The sequence below is a fragment of the Balaenoptera musculus genome, chromosome 16 (genome assembly GCF_009873245.2).
Source record: "Balaenoptera musculus isolate JJ_BM4_2016_0621 chromosome 16, mBalMus1.pri.v3, whole genome shotgun sequence".
NCBI classification, from domain to species: Eukaryota; Metazoa; Chordata; class Mammalia; order Artiodactyla; family Balaenopteridae; genus Balaenoptera; species Balaenoptera musculus.
The window spans coordinates 10041808-10060251 of record NC_045800.1 but is presented as its reverse complement, the minus strand read 5'-3'; the positions used below and the strand labels follow the sequence as shown (position 1 = coordinate 10060251).

The 18444-nt window shown below is 48.6% G+C and overlaps 1 protein-coding gene across 14 annotated transcripts in view; it reads right to left on the bottom strand.

Moving 5' to 3' along the window:
• Window positions 1-18444, bottom strand: part of FGFR2 (fibroblast growth factor receptor 2) — a 103313-nt gene that overhangs the window by 77007 nt on the left and 7862 nt on the right. For 5 of the 14 annotated variants that reach the window (XM_036828380.1, XM_036828373.1, XM_036828374.1 and 2 more), the window contains one exon: window positions 4022-4153. The exons of the other annotated variants lie outside the window; for them this stretch is intronic. In XM_036828380.1, coding sequence (XP_036684275.1) covers window positions 4022-4153 — 132 coding nt within the window. The remainder of the gene's footprint in view (window positions 1-4021; window positions 4154-18444) is intronic. 14 annotated transcript variants of the gene reach the window in all.

The following is an 18444-nucleotide window of genomic DNA, read 5'->3' as shown; positions in this document are numbered from 1 at the left end:
TTCTCTTAAAATGATAATAGCCTGGAGGCGTTAACGGCAAAACAGAAAAGAGAAAAATGCCCCCAGGGAGCCAAGAGGAGGCAGTCCCCATTACACTTAAATGGATCCTGAAATGAAGCTGCTGAAGGCTGCAGGCCCGGTTGCTCCATTAGAAAAGCTGGACCGCTCCCTGCCCACGAGCCCCCGCCACACACCCTGGGTTTCAGCCTCCTCAGCCCTCTGCCTTTGTCTCCTTTAGGGCTGTCCCTTCCTCCCTTGCCTCCACACGAACACCAACCTGTCCTTCAAGGCCCAAATCCCTCGTGCCCTCCCGGGTGAGGGTGTGCCACCAGCCACCCTGGCCCAGAGTGGAGCGGGTCTCCCCTCTTCACCAGCTCCTGGGGATGGACCACATTCCTGATGGACCTGTCCTGTCCCCAGGGGAGATGCCAAGCTCCTGAAGCGAGGGCTGAGGTCTCGTGGCTCTTTGTGAGTCCCTCCCCTGCCCCAGGCAGACACACGGAAGGTGACCACTTCCGACAGGGTCACAGTCCCCAGACGTGCAGGGCAAGATGGGACCTGGCAGGACCCAGCCTCCGCGAAAGGAGCGACAAGGAGCCATGCGTCTTTAAGAACAGCCAGAGCTGCCAGCCGGGACCCACGAGGGTCCATGAATCGGCTTTCATCCTTCACAGTGAGAACTATGAATGGTACCCGGAGTCCCAGGCCCAGCAAAACACAAAGCTTCCCAGCTCTGGGACGGTTCCAAAGCTGGGCAGCGTCACAAGGCAATTGTTTTGCCCTTTTGAATGTGGTCTGGACGAATCTCCCACATAAGATTGAAAGAAAGTTACTTCACATTTCAGTCCCTGTATCCCAGGAGCTGCACGCATCTGGTTCTAGAAATCCTTCTCCCCAACACCACCGCCAGCCAACATGGAGGGCCAGGGCCCCCCAAAGGGGCACCCCTAACCCCACCGAGGCATCCACGCCAAGAAGGGCCCAGACGTTGAACAGGATGGGAACATAAAGAGGTAACCACAACCAAGAGAAGAAAATAAAAGTCATATTTAACATGGAAAAACACACCCCAAAACAAGGGCAGAAAGCCCCAACTGACAAGCAGGTTACATTTCAAAAGTTTGTTTTTCGCATTCAACAATTATTTATTGAACACCTACTATGGGCCATGCTTTTTTTTATTCTGGATGCTCAAGAAGCAACAGGAAACAAAAACAGTCCTTGCACTTATGGGATATTAATTACAGTGGGGTGATAGACAATAAATACAACATCTACAAAACTATAAAGTATGTAGGGTGGTCCTAAGTGTCAGGGAGAAGAATTCAGCAGGTTAGTGGCACACCCAGAGATGGAGGCTCTGGGCTGCAAAGCAGGAGCTGGCAAACCACAGCTCCCGGGCCAAACCCAGCCATCGTCTGTTTTTGTAAACAAAGTTTTATAGGCGCACAGCCATGCTTACATATTGTCTGGGGCTGCTGTGATGTGACACTGGCAGAGCTGAGTAGTCGAAACAGAGACCTAATGGCCTGCAGAACCTAAAATATTTACAGTCTCGCCCTTTACAGCAAGTTCACCAACCCCTGTTGTATAGGATGGTCAGAGAAGTCTTCTCTAGAGAGAAGTGAAGGGCAAAGCAATGCTTAAAAGATGTTGCTGGGAACTTAGTTGGAAGGTCCTCAGATGAGGCCCCCCAAGGCTAAGTCATAATGCTGCTGAATTCAGGGACTGATAACAATGTTTTGAACTCTGGATCCTGAGCAGCAATGCGGGTAAGAGGGGAAATGGAGAAGAACAAAGAAATCAGTTTGGCCCATAATCTCAGAGCACCTCCCACTTCCCACCTCCTAGAGTCAGGGCCAGTCAATATCCGAAATGACGGGCCCCCAAAGGCCACCTGGCCCACCCCTTTCACAGCTAGTCAAGGCCAGGATCAGATGTCATTTGGGTCCTGGGTCTCCAACAACTGATTACAGAAACAGCACCCACAATGTTAGAATGAATTGACAGTGGCTTAGCCTGGGTCATAAAATCATCGATATTTATTACAACCACATTGTATGATCAGCAAGTTACCAAGAATGTTGTGGAATTTGCTTTCCTCTGAGCCAGAACTGGTCAACAAGAGATGACTGAGCAAGGAAGCAGCTGGTCAGAAGCAGCAACACTTTCCTCCCTTAAAGGAGAGCCCAGGACCCGTATGGCCAACCTGTTCTGTCCTGGCCCTCGGATAAGGGGAAGCCTTGTCCCTATTTCATGGAGGCATTGGAAAGCTCTAATACTGTTTTTTTTTAAAAAAAAAAAAAAAAAAGCAAGACACTTGCAATTATGATGCAGAAAAATTTCTCTCTGGACAAAGGTGGAATTATGATTTCTCCATTTTTAAAGGAAAGCATTTTGACTGAGAAGCCTTTCCTCCATCTGAAATGGGTAAACCACAAAGTCTTGCTGAAACCAGGAGTATCTGAGATGCTGGACCAACATCACCAAAAGGACACCACCACCTGCTGCTGTAGAAGGAGGTAACACGGGGCGGTAAGGACCACGTCCTGTTCAGGGTGGACACACAGGAGATGCTGGTTAAATGCGTGCTGCCTGCATGGGAAAAGGATGAAGCCCTGAGTTCCAAGTCCACTCTGCTCCTGCTTAACCTCTCGGCCTCAGCTTCCTCATCTACTGAGAAGCAAGAATGCCCCCAAAACAGGATATTATCTTGAGAATCCAACAAGCCATTCAATATGAACCTGACCTTCCAACTATACCTTGTTGGGCCCATGACGGTCACTATCTCCGTTGTTCTTCAAGGCTGAAGACACTACCACGATCTCGAGCACCACTCTTTTCGGAGGATCATCAGAGAGACTCCTTGGATTTGTATCGCCATGGATACAGAATGATGTTACTAATGATGGGCTCCCAGGTCAAAAGGACTGGTAAGGTGACTTGAGATACTAAGAATGGTTTTAATTTCCAGGAAAACCAGGTCAAAACTGTCACCCAGCTTTCCAATTAGATGATAAGCTTCAAGGATAGTAAAATAATTCCCCAAAATGCATCAGTAAGATAACAGTGTTCATTCATAACATTAAGCCATCCACCTTCAAGGTCTGAAACCAGTAACTACTACCGGTGGGAAATTCTGAAAGTGTGTGCTGCTTCCCTCCCCAGCTGATTATTTCACAACAGGCTCATATGGGGGTCTGTGGAGTCTTTGGGGAACCCCAGCAGAACCCAGCAATACTCCTGCGTAATCTAGGACTTCAAGCGCAACTTAGGGAGGATGGGAGAGTGAATAGAAAGGGGGGAAGAAGGGAGAAGAGGTTGGGGATAAAAAGTCAGGGAAGACCAGTGGGGCACATGGTGGGGGTGAGGGGCAGAACGACACGCCCATCCCAGGCCACCCAGCGGCTCCCGTGGCCCAGCTCGCAGGTTCCTGCATCAAAGACATCCCAGGACACGGACACTTAGCCCGAGACCCAAACCACTGGCTCAGTGGAGGCAGCTCTGTCCCCGCCCCTCCCACGCGGCCACTGGGGCTTGGTTTCTCTTCTGCGCTGCTATCCTCCAGGTGACTCCCTGCCACGTGCTCCCGAGTGCTCTGCGGACACCTCCACAGTGGTACTGACCTCACTTTGCTCCGTGGAGACAACGGGCCGGTTCCCTCTGACATGGCTGATGCTGCATCTGCGGTACCCTACCCACCCCTCTAACTGTGATGTGATCACCTCCCGCTGTCACAGGTCAGTGCCTCCCCTTGAGTCCACCAAGCTGCACGGCCTGCTCTATAAAACATGATGGTTGACATGGGGCAAAGTATTCCCTGAGAGATTTAAACGATACCTTTTATAGCAATATTAATATTTCCTGCGTTTATTTTTTCTGGTACTGCAGCATACTTTTTACTCTTTCTTACAGACAGGAGTGGAGAAATCCACGCAGAGCACACAGCCCAACACTTCCCCCATCTGTTCTCACCAAAACACAATGAGGAGAAGGCTCCAGAAGCCACTTTGCTACGCACCAACTGCGCTTTCAGAGGCTTCCACGGACAGAAAATGTTTCCTCATATCTTTCATAATATAAATTACAATCCACAAAGAAGCAAGAAGGCTGGAGCGCACACACCAGAGCTGGACATTCTTCGTCTCTGTACCTAAAAGTGTTAAACAAACAAGGCGCTGAGTTTACTTTCTGGGAGGACGAAAAGGCACGTGTTTCTACTTGCTGAGGCCACACGACCGGCGGGTACAGCTCGGCTGTGCAGATCTCTGGTTGCATCAATCTGAACTTTCTCCCCACAAGTTTCAAACACTTGAGAAGCACCAGTGGCATCTTATCACACAGCTGCTTTCCAATAAATGGACTCATCTGATATTAAAAAATGAGAGACGGGCATCTCTACAACTCATCAAAAGTGAATGGTGTGACTAACAGCCGCCGCTGCATACGGTTGGTGTGGGATTCCTGCCCGGAGCCGCATCTCCTTCCCACCCCTAAGAAACTCTGAAGCTGGGATGCCTTGGGAGCTACTGGAATGTAGAACTGAGGGGCCCCCAACTGGGAAGAGAAGATTGAGGCGAGGGCTGCCTGACACCCCAAGTCCCGCAGTGGATCAGGGCAGAGGTGTGACAGCACGCTGATGTCACCAGCTTTACTTCACAGGAAATCGACACAGGGAAACCAATCCTTGCTGGGGGTGAGCAGAGCCCAGGGAGGGGGAAGTCTTGTAAAAGTCAGAAAAGGCTGTGGTTCCTGGGGCTTCGCTGTACACGACCAGCTGAATTCTTCCCTGGTGTCATCGGGAGGCCGTCTTGAGACAATTGAAGCAGGAGAGAATTTGGAACAGGGAGCTATTTCAGGTAACACTCGATGCTGCCGTACCAGCCATAGCAGCACTTCAGACTGTCACTTTTTATAATGTTTGCCTATAAACTTTTCCCGTGTGGTTTTTGAAATGGCGCCCAAACGCAAACAGAGAACAGATGGGAAACCCACGTCTTGCCCTGTCCAATCATTTCGTGGAGAATGGATGACAGATTTAAACTGTTAAGGAAGAAAAAAGCCGCATATGCCAAGGGGACAACTAACTACACAAATTCAGCCTTTTCTGGGGTTTCCTAGGGACCAGTGTCTTTTCAAAGGTCAAGATGATCACAGCTAAGAAATGGGAGCCCCAGCTTCAAGGATGCAGGGGGGTCACCCCTGGAATGCATCCCCCCTGAGGTCTCTCCGCCTGAGAAAGTCATGGGCCTCCAAGCCCTAAAGACATTCCTCCAGGAAGGGGAAGAAATGGAGACAGAAATCCCTAAACAGACCCCTCAGCAAGAGAGGAGGGAAGGAAGAGAAAGGGAAAGGGGCATCCTGCTAGGGGGTATGGGTGGCAGGCCTCCCCGGGAACTACAACACCAGCATGTGGGGCAAGAGTAGTACAACAGCCTTGGTTTCCTGGTGCCCTCCCGACATTCTGCCACCTTGCACGAGAGGAATAAATATCACTGCTGTGGGGCTGCCACTGTCTTGACAGAAGAAATACACAGGAGGCAGCTGCACATGTCACCGCAATGTCACAGGGCACAGAGCAGGTAAGTGTCTGTTTCAGACTCGCCCTCCTGGTCTTCACGATGGCCCGTAGCGGCCACACTCCGGTCCTGGTAAGAAGTTTCAACTGGCCAATCCCCCATTTCCTGTCCATAGGAACAGAATACAGAACCCCTCACATACACAGCACTGCCAAAGTACTTTCTACCAGCCGCAACGGAGGGAGTCTGGACAGACAGACATCTATATCGCTTTACTTTTCCGTAATCCATGATGTCTTAGAGCACAGGGGCTTTGGAAGAGCGAAGCCCACACTTTTCTATGGCACAGTTTCCATCTAGGTGGCATTAAAACTTAGCCGTAGAAAGATTTAAAGGTCCTGGGGCCCCTGCAATCAAGTCAGAAATGACCACCCTCGCGTGCCCTAGCAAGGGGGCTCCGCAGACACCCAGATGGCAGCAGCAGAGCTGGCTGCTTTCAGCTCAGACAGGCTCGAAGCTTCTCCTTTACGAGAACGGGCTTGCAGAAGACAAAATCCGGACCTCAAACAGAGGCCTTATAAGGCCTGGGTACTACTTGTTCCTTAAGGGGGGAAGGGAGAGACAAATACTCTGCACAATATAAAGATGAAAGTTCTCTACCTCAAGAAATACTGCCAACATAAAAATGGGGGCCTCAAAGAATTCAAAGCACTGGAACACAGATAAGTAAACAGGCTGCAGTTTTCTCTTCCAACCCTTTGTCGGGGTGTCTTGCAGACTCACGTCAGGACTTAAAACTCTCCTTGGCGGTATCACGGGGGCCAGAACAACCACTAATAGCTGTCTCTGCCACAGTAGCTTGACTGTTCCAGAAACTCTAGCCTGGCTCACATTCCTTGTGATCAGATGGGATAATGGCTAATGCTTCCAATATGGTAACCATTAAAAATTATATATTTAGGCACACCCCTCATATAATTTAGGTCTGTCTTTGAGAAACATGGTGAACAGCTCTCCAAGTTTGAAAAGAAATGATGTTGCTACCTAAGAGAAAATAAAAATGTGGAAATAGTAAAGTGCCCAAGAAAGTACCCATTTAAGAGTGAGTCACCATTATCGCCCAATATTCGGACCCAAAACGCAGAAATATTCACCCCGTATTTTGTCAGCATCCCATCTTCTTTTGATCCAAGGTTTTAGGCTATTAATTATAGTGTCCTCCAAAAGGGAGCAAGAGGGACACAAAAGAGGTTTTCTCCTGGTCACAACGCGTGCATCGAACTCACGCTCGGGAGAGCAAAATTCCCACTGGACCACCAGGATGAGGGTATCGAACAGAACCATCTGCAAAAAATCCCTAGATATTGGCAGCTTTGCTTGAGCAAGAACTTCAAAATTGAGCCCTTTGTTCAAAAATCATTTCCCAGAGAGAGAAGCCATCAGGGTATCTAGTGCCCAGGAAGCAGAAACTGGCACTAAGAGTTGTGTCAAAGTAGCTCCCCTGCCCCAGGTCGGATATACAGTGAGCCTATGTGCTCAGTCACCTGGTCATCCAGGCCCTGAGCCTGCCTTCCAGAAACACCCTTGCTAGACACAGCGGAGGGGGCTGGCCCTTCTCGAAATCTAGGCTTCCTAGGGCATGCTGCTCTAGGGAAAACCACATCACCAAAAAGCTGGCCCTGTCGACTGACTGAGACCACTGGAAAATCTGTCTCTTTTTCTCAGCAGAAGGTTTTGCACTCCCTGTATCACCACAACCAGGAAGGGAAAAGGGGGGAACGGGGATGGGGGCGTCACGAGGAGGTAAAGGAATTAAGGAACGAACGGGATCTGCCTGAGCTTTATCAGCACCCTCTTTAAGGTCAAGAGTGGGCTTGCAGAGGCATCGCCTGTGAAATGAACAAACGTCATCATCTCCGGTCCTGAAAAAAGAATCCTCTGCCCCCCAAAACAGTTTTGTCCCCAAGTCCTCGTGGCAGCCCTTGACCCCAGGCAGCCCTCCTCACTGTACAGAGCGGGAGGCCACCTTCCTCATCCGACGCTCCTTCAATTCCTGGAGCTGTTCCCTGTGGTACCTTAGCGTTAAGCCTCACTTCTGTCCCCTCCCTGGTGACTCTTCAGAAAAGGCAAGGACAGGCTGGGGATGTTAAAAGACCAGACTTAGAACAGGCCTGAGTCTCAACTCTGCCACTTAGAAGTTGTGTGACCCAGGACAGGGCCCTCGGCTTTCTAATCACTTCATCGTTCTTCCCCTGCAAACCAGGAACAACCATAACTGAGACAGTGCTCGGAAAGCACCAAGCACAATGCCCAGCACTCAGCGAGCACTCAAAAGTACCAGCCGTGGGGAAGAACTTGTGGCTGAAAGCCTTATTCCGGGGCTGCAGTTGGCTAACCGTGACAGGAGGAAACGCCCCTGACCAGGTCTTCTCAACGTGGAAGGCTGGGGATGATAGAAAAGGGAGAGCCCCTAACACACAGTTTAGTGCCTATTTACCTACAGCGGCATGCTGTTTTCTGCTGGCGTGTGTGTGCGTGAGTGCACGCGTGTGCACATGTGTTCTCAAGAACAGGAACGTGCATGGAGACCTTCCTGCCCTTCTGGGAATCCCCTCCCCGCCCCGCATACCTGTGGATACGCTCTGAATTCCACCCCCGGCTCCTCTGGTCCTTTTCCCTGCATTCTGACCTCCTCCATCTCTGCAGCTTTTCCCACCCCTACATGGCAATGCCACTCAAGTCCCTGCTTGCAGGTTCACATTTCCACCTGCCCGAGGGAACACATTACCTGGATGTCTACAGAGGTCGTATCTAAAACAGGCAGATGACCTTCAGCCTCGTCTTCCTCCTCTGGCCTCTTGCTGAATGGAGTCACCACGTGGCATCAACTCAAGCTCCAAACCCACCCTAAAGCACCTCTGCTCCCTCTCGCCTCTCATCTCGTCAGTCCCCACATCTCCTCCCCTATTCGCTCTGTCTCTGCAACAGCTCTGGAAAGAAAGCAAGGGCGGCTTTTGGTCCCACGGGCCCACTACTCCAAGCCTCTACCATCTCTCCGAAAGACCTCTGCAACACCCCCCAACCCATCACCCGTGGGCCGCCCCCTGTGTCCTTCATGAGCCACTACAGCAATCTTCTGAAAAGCAAATCTTACCACTACTTTAAAAAAAAAAAAAAAAAAAAGGCAGAGACCACTCCACACTTTGACAGGGTAAAACCCAAAGAACATCACCCACACTAAGGCCTTGGTTGCTCCTGGCCCCAGATCCCGCTCTACCCTCTCTCTCACACCCTAGGCTTGTCTGTTCACATGGGCACTGTTCCCTCTACCTGCATCCCCTGTCCCGATACTCTGTGTGGCAAACTCCTATTCAGCCTTCAAAGCCCAGCTCAAATATCATCTCCTCTGTGAAAACTCCTCTGATTCCCATTAAGACAGACTGCATGGCTCCCATCTCCAATTCATCAGGTCTTTGTTTATCCAACTAGTATATTCCCAGCAGAATACAGTCTGCCTCCACCCACCCACTCCAATTGAGAGCTGGGGGGAGGGGGCAGGGGGAGGAGGGGGGCTCTGCTTCTCAGCCTTTACTTTGCATAAAGATCACCCAGACACAGCTTCCAGGGCCCCCCTTCCAAAGTTTCTAGGTCAGGAGGCCTGAGGTGGGGTCTGAGATTCTGGATTTCCCACAAGTTCCCGGGGAATGCTGATGCTGCTGGCCCAAGGGCCGCCTTGTGAGAAGTTCAGCTCCAGTGTCTAAGGACAAGCTTGAGACCTGCTGCGGCAGTGATGAACCCTGTCAACCCGGGCGGCCCCTTCTCCTCCCTGAGCCTCAGTCCTAGTCTGTAGAATAGGCTACCTCCAGGCTAGGTCAAGGTCACCACGGGGACAAAACCAGAGGCTGCCTGGGAAGGCTTTTGTAAAGTGGGGGGCACACCTAAGAGAAGCCTCCACGCCGGCAGGGGTGCCCTGCCTGCCTACCCCGCCTGTGGGCTGTAGCTTGATACTTTTTTTTTTTTGAATTTCTGAATTTTATTTATTTTTTTATACAGCAGGTCCTTATTAGTCATCAGTTTTACATACATCAGTGTATACATGTCAATCCCAATCACCCAATTCATCCCACCACCACCCCACCCCGCCGCGGCTTTCCCCCCTTGGTGTCCATACGTTTGTTCTCTACATCTGTGTCTCTATTTCTGCCCTGCAAACCGGTTCATCTGTACCATTTTTCTAGGTTCTACATATATGCGTTAATATACGGTATTTGTTTTTCTCTTCCTGACCTACTTCACTCTGTATGACAGTCTCTAGATCCGTCCACGTCTCCACAAATGACCCAATTTTGTTCCTTTTTATGGCTGAGTAATATATTAACTGATCAGCAGATTACATTTTTCCAATCACATGGGAACCTCAATTTGAATTTGTCTGATTTTAAAAAGGGGTTTTCTTTCAAATGAACAAATCTGCCACATCATATATATGTAAGTTACCAAAGTGGGGATTTCTGGAATGTTCCCAAATGGAACTAAACATCCAAGGATCTTGTGAGAGTCGTCGTCATCAACAGCCATGTACAACACCTGTTTGATTACTTTTGTAAGGGAAGTAGCCTGTGACTTATTAAAATACCATTTACTATTCATCCATCCAACAAATTTGAGATAACTGGTATTTGTATGGGGGGCACGGTAACCCCCAAAGAACTCCCTAGAAAAGAGGATCCCAGCTGGGCTCAGGGATGACTCACCGCAACCCGACAGCAGGCCATGAAAACCCCTGAACGCCAGACCCAGAGGCCACTAGCTTGAGGACCTGGGCTCCAGTGAGTGGGGTGGTTGGCCTGCGTTCCAGAGAGCATGCTCCAAAGCCAGCAGTCTGACTACATTCAGAAGCAAGTTTTCAGGGGCGGTCGCCTTTCCACCTTAGTGTTACCTGTGGCTCACACGGCCCCGTTACTGACATAAATGGTGCCAACTCCAGTGGATACATTTGCCCTCTAAGTCCCGTAAAGGTCAGATCAATGTCCAAATCCTAGATCAATGCCCAAATCCTAGATCAATGCCCAAATCCTAGATCAATGTCCAAATCCTATTGCACATTTTCCCCAGCCCCTCCCTCAGTGAGTACGTTCTGAATACATGAATACTTTTAAAGCGGCCCCAGCGGCAAACGAAAGGGGAAAAAAACGGGAAGCGGGACGAGGAGAGGGAGGTGAAGAGTTACTTCTTGAGGGCAAGGCTGCCTCGGGTTCTGCCACTCAGGACCTTTTGAGGGTATTGTTCAGCAAGTTTACTTAAAGGGCTCAGCCTTTCTACTCTCAGCAGGACCCCAGTTCCAACACCCGTTCGGAGCCTGCAGATGTGTCCCCAGACTGGTCCCCCCTCCAGCAGCATCCCAGCCATTTGCAAATGAAGGGACAGCAGCTGTATACTGGGAAACAGATGGGCCTCCTCATTTGAATGGGTTTGATCTGGCAGCCCGGGCCTCAGCAAGTTCAGGCCCGGCCAGCGCTGAAATCCTGTTCAGGCGAAGGCACAGATTCCTAGCCCGAGGGGTCTTTAGCGAGCAGCTCGATCAGAATGGCCCCTGGGAGAGGTCTCCCTGAAGTCAGAGGGGGCGGGGAGCCTCTGGGGTGGGCTGGGCCCATTCCCAGCCGGCTGGGCCCGGCAGGACCCAGCAAGGCAGGACAAGCCACAGGGATCACTTTTCTCCCGAGATATGCAGAGAAGAGAAAAAGTCTCCCTAGGGGAATCCTGTGCCTGAGGACTGAAACCACATTCATTCAGGAAATTCCAAATTAAGATAGGCGCCACCGTGGTGGTTAACCTTTCTCCCCAACCCTAAGCCGCCTATTTGCATAGAGGTAAAAACTTCAAGGAAACAAACTCTGAAGAGCCCTTACCTCCTAATAGAGCCCCTTTCAAAACCCTCGGGAGCATTTGCTCTTGGAAAGGCTGTGCAGGGCTCCCAGCATCTTGGCTTCCCAAGACGTGGACAGGGCGTACCAGGTCCTTTCTTAAGCTGAGACTGTCACCCCTCTCCATGGGAAGAGGAGGAGCCTTGTCTGAATCTCTGAGTCCCCAGGTGAGGCCCCCAAGAGGGGACCAGAATCGTGTTCACTGGGTCTCCCTGGCTCCCCGGGGCCATCTCCCTGCCTCCACGTAGGTCTGGTAAGGAACTGCAGCTCCAGACTGTCAAGGAGCAGGAGGAAATGACCCAGCCAAGTGCCGGCTGAGGGCTGCCCGTGACCTCCTCACTCGCCATACCTTTAAGGGTAGGTACCTCTCACCGGACAGCAGAGAGGTCAGGACAATTCCCAAAGTGGGCACAGAGCAACCTAGCCGGCAGATCTGGCCGGGGCTGACTAGGGCCAACGTGGTAATCTTGCCAGCAAATCAAGGCGGCACCCACTGCCTTCAAGACCAGCCTCGGGAAGGTGCACGGTTGGAAGACCCAGAAAAATCCTTAACGTGGCACATAGGCTGCCTCCAGCCCCGCCTGGCCTGGCCTCCTCTGGGTTCCCCGAATCCCTCTGAGACACACCATGCTTTTACCTCCAATTACCTTCACCTCAGACTGGAAGTGTCCCCTCGTTTTTTGCAAGTATTTGACAAATGCCAGTCCCAGTTCCCGCCCCCCACTCAACAGGACTTGAGACTTCTCTGCTTGTCATTCTATCCCCACAGAGCCCGGCACACAGTAGGACGTAGTAGTAGGGTCTCAACGTAACTGGGGGACAAACTCAAAGGAGCCACAGCAATTACGCTGCAATCTGAAAGGTGTGCCGTAGTAATGACCTTGGCTCTGGAAGCTGCGGCTGCACCAGGGCTGAGAGGTTCAGAGGGAACGGGCAGTGCCACCTTCCAGTGAAGCATCCTACAAGCTCTCACCCCCACGGAGCCCCCCTTCTGAATGCCTGTGTCTTCTGCGTCACCGAGCACGTGGCTGGCGCAGAGAGCAACTGACTCAACCAGGCTTGATTCACTTCCACGTCGGGCTGGAACCGCTCAGAGTTCACTTTCTTTTTTTTAAAACCACCAAACTGAACTTTGTTTGCTTTGAAAATGGGCTCTGCTCCCCGGCCTCTTTCTTCCCTCGGGACACCCTTCCTGGCCGAGGCTACAGGAAGTATATATAGGTGCTGCTGCCCCTGCCCTTTCGTTCTTGGAATTTTTTTCCCTTTCCCCCACCCCCGCCCCCTTTTATTTATTTATTTTTGCTTTCCTAGCCTCTGACATTAGAAGGCTCAGTATCTGTCCATGACCACAGGTTGCAGGAGCCCCAGGTATACCGGTCTGCAGAGGTAGGCCTTGACCCAATCTCAAACCAGAAATGCTGAAGAAAAGCTTGACACAATGTCAAACTGACAACCAAAACAACCAAAACACTGAGCAGGTCCCAGGGCGGACCGCCTGAAGCACCTGGGACAAGGAAAACGGGATGGCCTCGTGCTGCTGTCTTGTGGGCAGCCCTTCCTGTCCTGACTCCTGCCGCACGACACCAACCCGGACTCAGCGCGGTCTCCCTCTGGTCTCCTGCGCAGCAGAGAGGGTTAGCTCCTCACCAATAAGCGACATACCACCAGAGGCCGTTCCAGAAGAATCACAAAGTAGTTATTGGAATGGTTTTATTGCCTACGACTTTTCTTCAAATAGCTTTAGGGGAACAGATGTGGACAGATGAGAAGAAACAGCATCAACCAGCAGTGTCCTTACAGTGTCCTTACATGTTTAAGAGTCAAACGACAGATTTACGAATGAGGAGGTCCCCACAGTATTCCACAGAAGACTCACCTGCTCAGGAAAGAGGAGTCCACTGGGAAATCTTTGTTGCACCAATAAATTTACCCCAAGGCCTGGACACACACTCACTAACTATGGGGCCCTGGAGGAATCATTTCGTCTCCAAGAGTCTCAGTCAAGAGTCTCAGCCATGAGATGGGAATGTGAATAGCTGGGGTCAGCTGCATTACTAAGATTAGAGATGGTGGCGGGAGGAGGTATTGGAGGAAGGTGGTTCAGAAGGTACAAAATTCCAGTTAGAAGGGAAATAAGTACCAGGGATATAATGTACAGCGTGATGACTAGAGTTAACACTGCTCTATGGTTGGTATATGTGAATGTCATTAAGAGAGTTAATCCCAAAATATTTTTTTCTTTTTCTTTTTCGTGTCTGTATGAGATGACGGATGATAGCTAAACTCATTGTGGTAATCATTTCACAATATATGTAACTCAAATGGTTATGCCATACATCTTAAACAGTGCTGTCTATTATATCTCAATAAAACTGGGGAAAAGAGATTAGAGATAATATGTCAAGGTACCTAGCACAATGTCCAACACACAGCAGGCACTTAATAAATGGTAATAAGAATTACTGTTACCATCACCTGCATCCTCATCCTCTCAAGGAATGGGCTAATAGAATGCGACCCCATCCACACTGCCCACCCCCACTCACACCCCCAGTACCATGGGTCCCATAACAATCTCCTTGAGCTCCCTTCCACGAAGACTGGAAGCCCAGCCACCTGTGCACCTAAGGAAGGCCCACCAGGCTGCCCGGGGGAAGCCACTACAGGCCAACCTGGCAGAGCCTATCATAACATGCTATGGAGCTCCCCTCACGGGCCAGGACAAAAGCAGAGCGTGTGACACCCCCCTTCCCCACCAACCAATCCCATAAACCTCTCTCCATCCTTCTCTTTTTTTTTTTTTTTTTTTTGGCCGTGCCGCCTGGCATCCAGGATCTTAGTTCCCCGACCAGGGATCGAACCCGTGCTACCTACAGTGGAAGCGCAGTGTCCTAACCATTGGACGCCAGGGAAGTCCCTCTGCATCCTTCTTCACAGGGCCTCTTGACGATCCTTTGTTTGGAAGCCCCAAGCACAGAACTCCTTGCCAAAATATATTGCTCCTTAAGAAGCACATGTCCTGCCATTATTACACAGCTGCAACTGACTTCTTTCGACGGGGAAAAAACATGTCAACCCTGAACCATTTGGACTGCAAGCAGCAAGAGAATCCCACTCCCAAGGTCCAGACCTGTAAACGCCCAAGATAATAAAAAGGGTTGGGGAGGCTCCCTTTCTACTTTAATTAAAGTAAACGCCTCTCATCAGAAGATCTGTCATTGTATATCGTAGGGTAAACATCCCAGAAATATTGGTTTGACATCCTATCTCAGGTTTTTACCTCTACAAGGAAGTGGGGTGGGGCAGGGAGGAAACTAGCACTTACTGAGCACCTACTATCTGCCAGGAACTACTGTACGGGCTTTACATACACTTGCATCTGATCTTCCTGGTCCCCCTTTCAAGATAGATGTTATCAGACCCATTTTTAGATAAAGAAAGAGAGGCTCAGAGAGGTTATCTAACTTATGCAAGGTCACAGCACCAGTAGATAATGGAAAGATTCAAATCTGCTTTGTCTAGCTCCCAAGGCCAACTTCCTTCTGTCCCCAGAAAGCACATTACATACCATTTTAAATGATTTTATTAATTTCTATGGGAAAAAAAAAAAGTCAGATGCAGAATTTAGGCTAATTACATAGAGGATTCCTGGTCTTTTAAAGATCTGAGTGATTTTCTGTTTGAACCCTAGGATGTATAGTTAATTGTGCACCTACCTGGGTCAGCTAAAAAGGCAACAAGTTTTGGTCAAGATCCAGGAGGCTTAGCGGGATGGGAAGGAGGTGCCTTTTTTTTGGGCGGGGGCTAAGGGCGGCCACCACCTGTGCAGCTAGCTTTCGGGATCTTAGTTCCCCGACCAGGGACTGAACCCAGGCCCTCGGCAATGAAAGCGCAGAGTCCTAACCACTGGACCGCCAGGGAATTCCCAAAAGAAGGAGGTGCCTTAAAGGCAGCCATACTCCTCTGGGGCAAACTCACTGCCTACTTACAATCTGAAGTGTAAGGGTTTTCAGAGTTTAAACCCTAAACTCACCACTACAAAGATCTTTCTATTCATTTTATAGCACCTCCCTACCTCCTACCCCCTTGCCCCCTGCAACACACAAAGTTGGCCTTTTCGATGTCTTGATATTTTTAAAACATTACAGCTGGTTACGTATGGCAAAACTTAACAGTAAACTGGCCTTTAAAAGAGGTCACACATAGTAACTCAGAAGGAGTTCTAGTGTTAGAAAATAATCATGACAATATATACAGAGTTTACTGTATTAATGTCAGAGCTCAGAACTGGGTTCTTTCTTTCAAGTAAAGTGCTGTATATAAATCATAAAATATATATGTCCCTTGACCTCAATTCTGAATCTGTCAGTATTTTCCTTATAAGCTATTTTTTTGACCTCCCCATAAAACATGTTCACCACGACCCGACATTCTATATATGTGCATTCCATTCAGACACGACTCGGAATTTACCATGCTTTAGTTGGACAGGGGTTAAACCAAAGAGTAGGCCACACCTTAGCTCCCTGACTCAGTACAGTCAAAAAGAAGTTGAAATTTTTAACATTCACATGAAATGGCAAAAGTCCAGAATGGGACGTAACTACTTATGGTATTCCAAAGTGGAATAAATGTCAACAGCTCACACCCAACATCTTAAAACTCCATCATGGTACAAGTTTCCTAAAACCAAAATTACTGAAACTCTAACGCATGCCTATTTTACTTGATTTGCTCTCTTCATGGACAACAGTGGTCTAGCCTGATAATTAAAAATATCCTTTTGCATGATTATATAAATGGTAAAAGCCTGAAGTTATACAGAGGCCAGTGAAAGCCTGCAACCACCATCTAACCACTGATGTGGCTACCATTTTGGATTTCCTGTCATGCCCAAAAATGGGGTAGTAACTATCAGAGCACGGGGGAAAAAAAACTTGGGAAAAGTGTGACCTTTGTTAATTTCAAAAGGAAACATCTCCAAGACATGGGGGACCACAATAGTGAAAAGGCCAGCAGCTCGTTCAACCAGACTTCTTTACAGAACTCCGTCTCGGCTCCCTTCCCCACCTCCTCATATTCCCTGATCCAGGAAAGCCAGAGCTGAACCTGGCTGGGTCACTCCAGGTCTATCTGGGTAAGCAGGAGGAAGTGGTCAGTTTGTGCAGACTCTCGGGCTGCCAGAAAGCCTTAAGGCTTCCCATGAAGATAAACACTGTCCGCTAAATGGAACACGAGTTGTGCATAGCTTTAAAAACTCAAGTTCAAGAGCCTCTAAGCCTCTAAGAAGTCAAAGCTGAATTCTTCGGGGTTTGTTCATCTTGGATATAATGATCAGACACCCACCTCTTTGGCTTAAGGCCAAACGTTCAGCCCTTACATTAGGTTCACGATTCAGCCACTTATGGCCTTCAGCACTGTCACCATCAATTAAAAGAAATTACTGCTAAGATGGCAAGGCAGAGAGAAGGACGTGGGGTGGGGGTGTGGCATCAGGCATTGCAATGCCAGGGAAGCAGGAAAAGCAGAGCCATCTCTAAATCGCACTTGGATATAGCAAAAGCATAAAAAGGATGCAAAACCTAAGGCTAAAGTCATCCCTCCAGGAAAACAAAATAATAATAAAGACCATGGGCCTTTTTGCACAGCCTCATAAAACCCACTGGATCAGAATCATTTGTGCGACAGCCTGAAAAACTTCTAAACAATCACTTCTGAATTGCTTACCAAGGCAAGCACCCTGCTAAGAATCAAATCAACACAGCGGAAAGTAGCACACAAGCTGTATTTCCAACCGAGCCTAAGATGCCAGCACCCAAAAATCAATTTCCCACATTTTCCTTTAAAGACTAAAATTAGACAGCATTTTTAATGGAAATGTAAAATTAAGCCAGACTCTGATGAAAGAGCGGGGTAGCCTTTTAACAATTACCCTGGATAAGTAAATACCCAAACAAGAGACTGCAAATGGGAGGGCTCCTGGACACATTTTATTGAGAATACAAACATTAAACAAAACTCTTCCTGTTTAAACACTACCCCAGTTATTTCATAACCGTGTAATTATTCATTAAGTCTGATATTGGAGACATCTCATATTGGATTGCTCTAGTTATCTGAATTCTCACCCTCAACTGAGTGGGAAACACTTGAGAGCAACAAGTCTTCAGTTATGGCCTAGCGAGGACTAGTCACCTAGTAGGTACTCAGTGTTTTAACTGGTTAAAATAAAAAGGCAAACACACACACACACACACACACACACACTTGGAATTTGGATGAGAGCGAGCCAGTATAGAAAGTATACAAATACCAATTCTCTGGGCTTGCCAAATTTTTGCTCTAGAAGTAATATTAAACACAGCTCTTTGTCTGTGAATTGTGAAATACTTTATACACTAATAAAGAATGTGTACTTCATTGTGTATTTAACTGCATAAGCCTACGTTTGGTTTAATTTACCAAGAATAAGTCCTTGTTCCTAAGCTAACTATCAAGTTACAGTCAACTCTTAAATATTAACACTCATATTGAAGAACAAAGATGCAGATAATACAAAACAGAAGATTATTTTAAATCATTCATTCTTGGTATGCGGATATATTCTTTTTTTCTTTTCTTTTAACTTGCAATTAAATGCGTATGGCTGATATCATGGCATTTACAGTACGTCTAACAAAGGACTTAAACCATACTGGAAAAATCTGAGGTAGGGAGGTCTCCGTGTGGACCCCCTGCTCGATCTCTCTGCTACTGAACTTTGGACCAACTCAACATCAGTCAGCATTACCTCAGAAGGTTGCCCAAAAATTGATTACAAAAAAAAAGAAAAAAAAGGCATACTACTTTCTTCCCAGGTTGTTGCTTTTCAGAATGACACTTTGTGGAGGGTGGGAAAGTAATTAAGGGTTTTGGGTTGGAAAAGCCCTTTTATTTTAGCTCCTACTGGGCTGATGTAAACAAAGATGTCGTTAATGTCAACAATGACTTAATTAACCAGA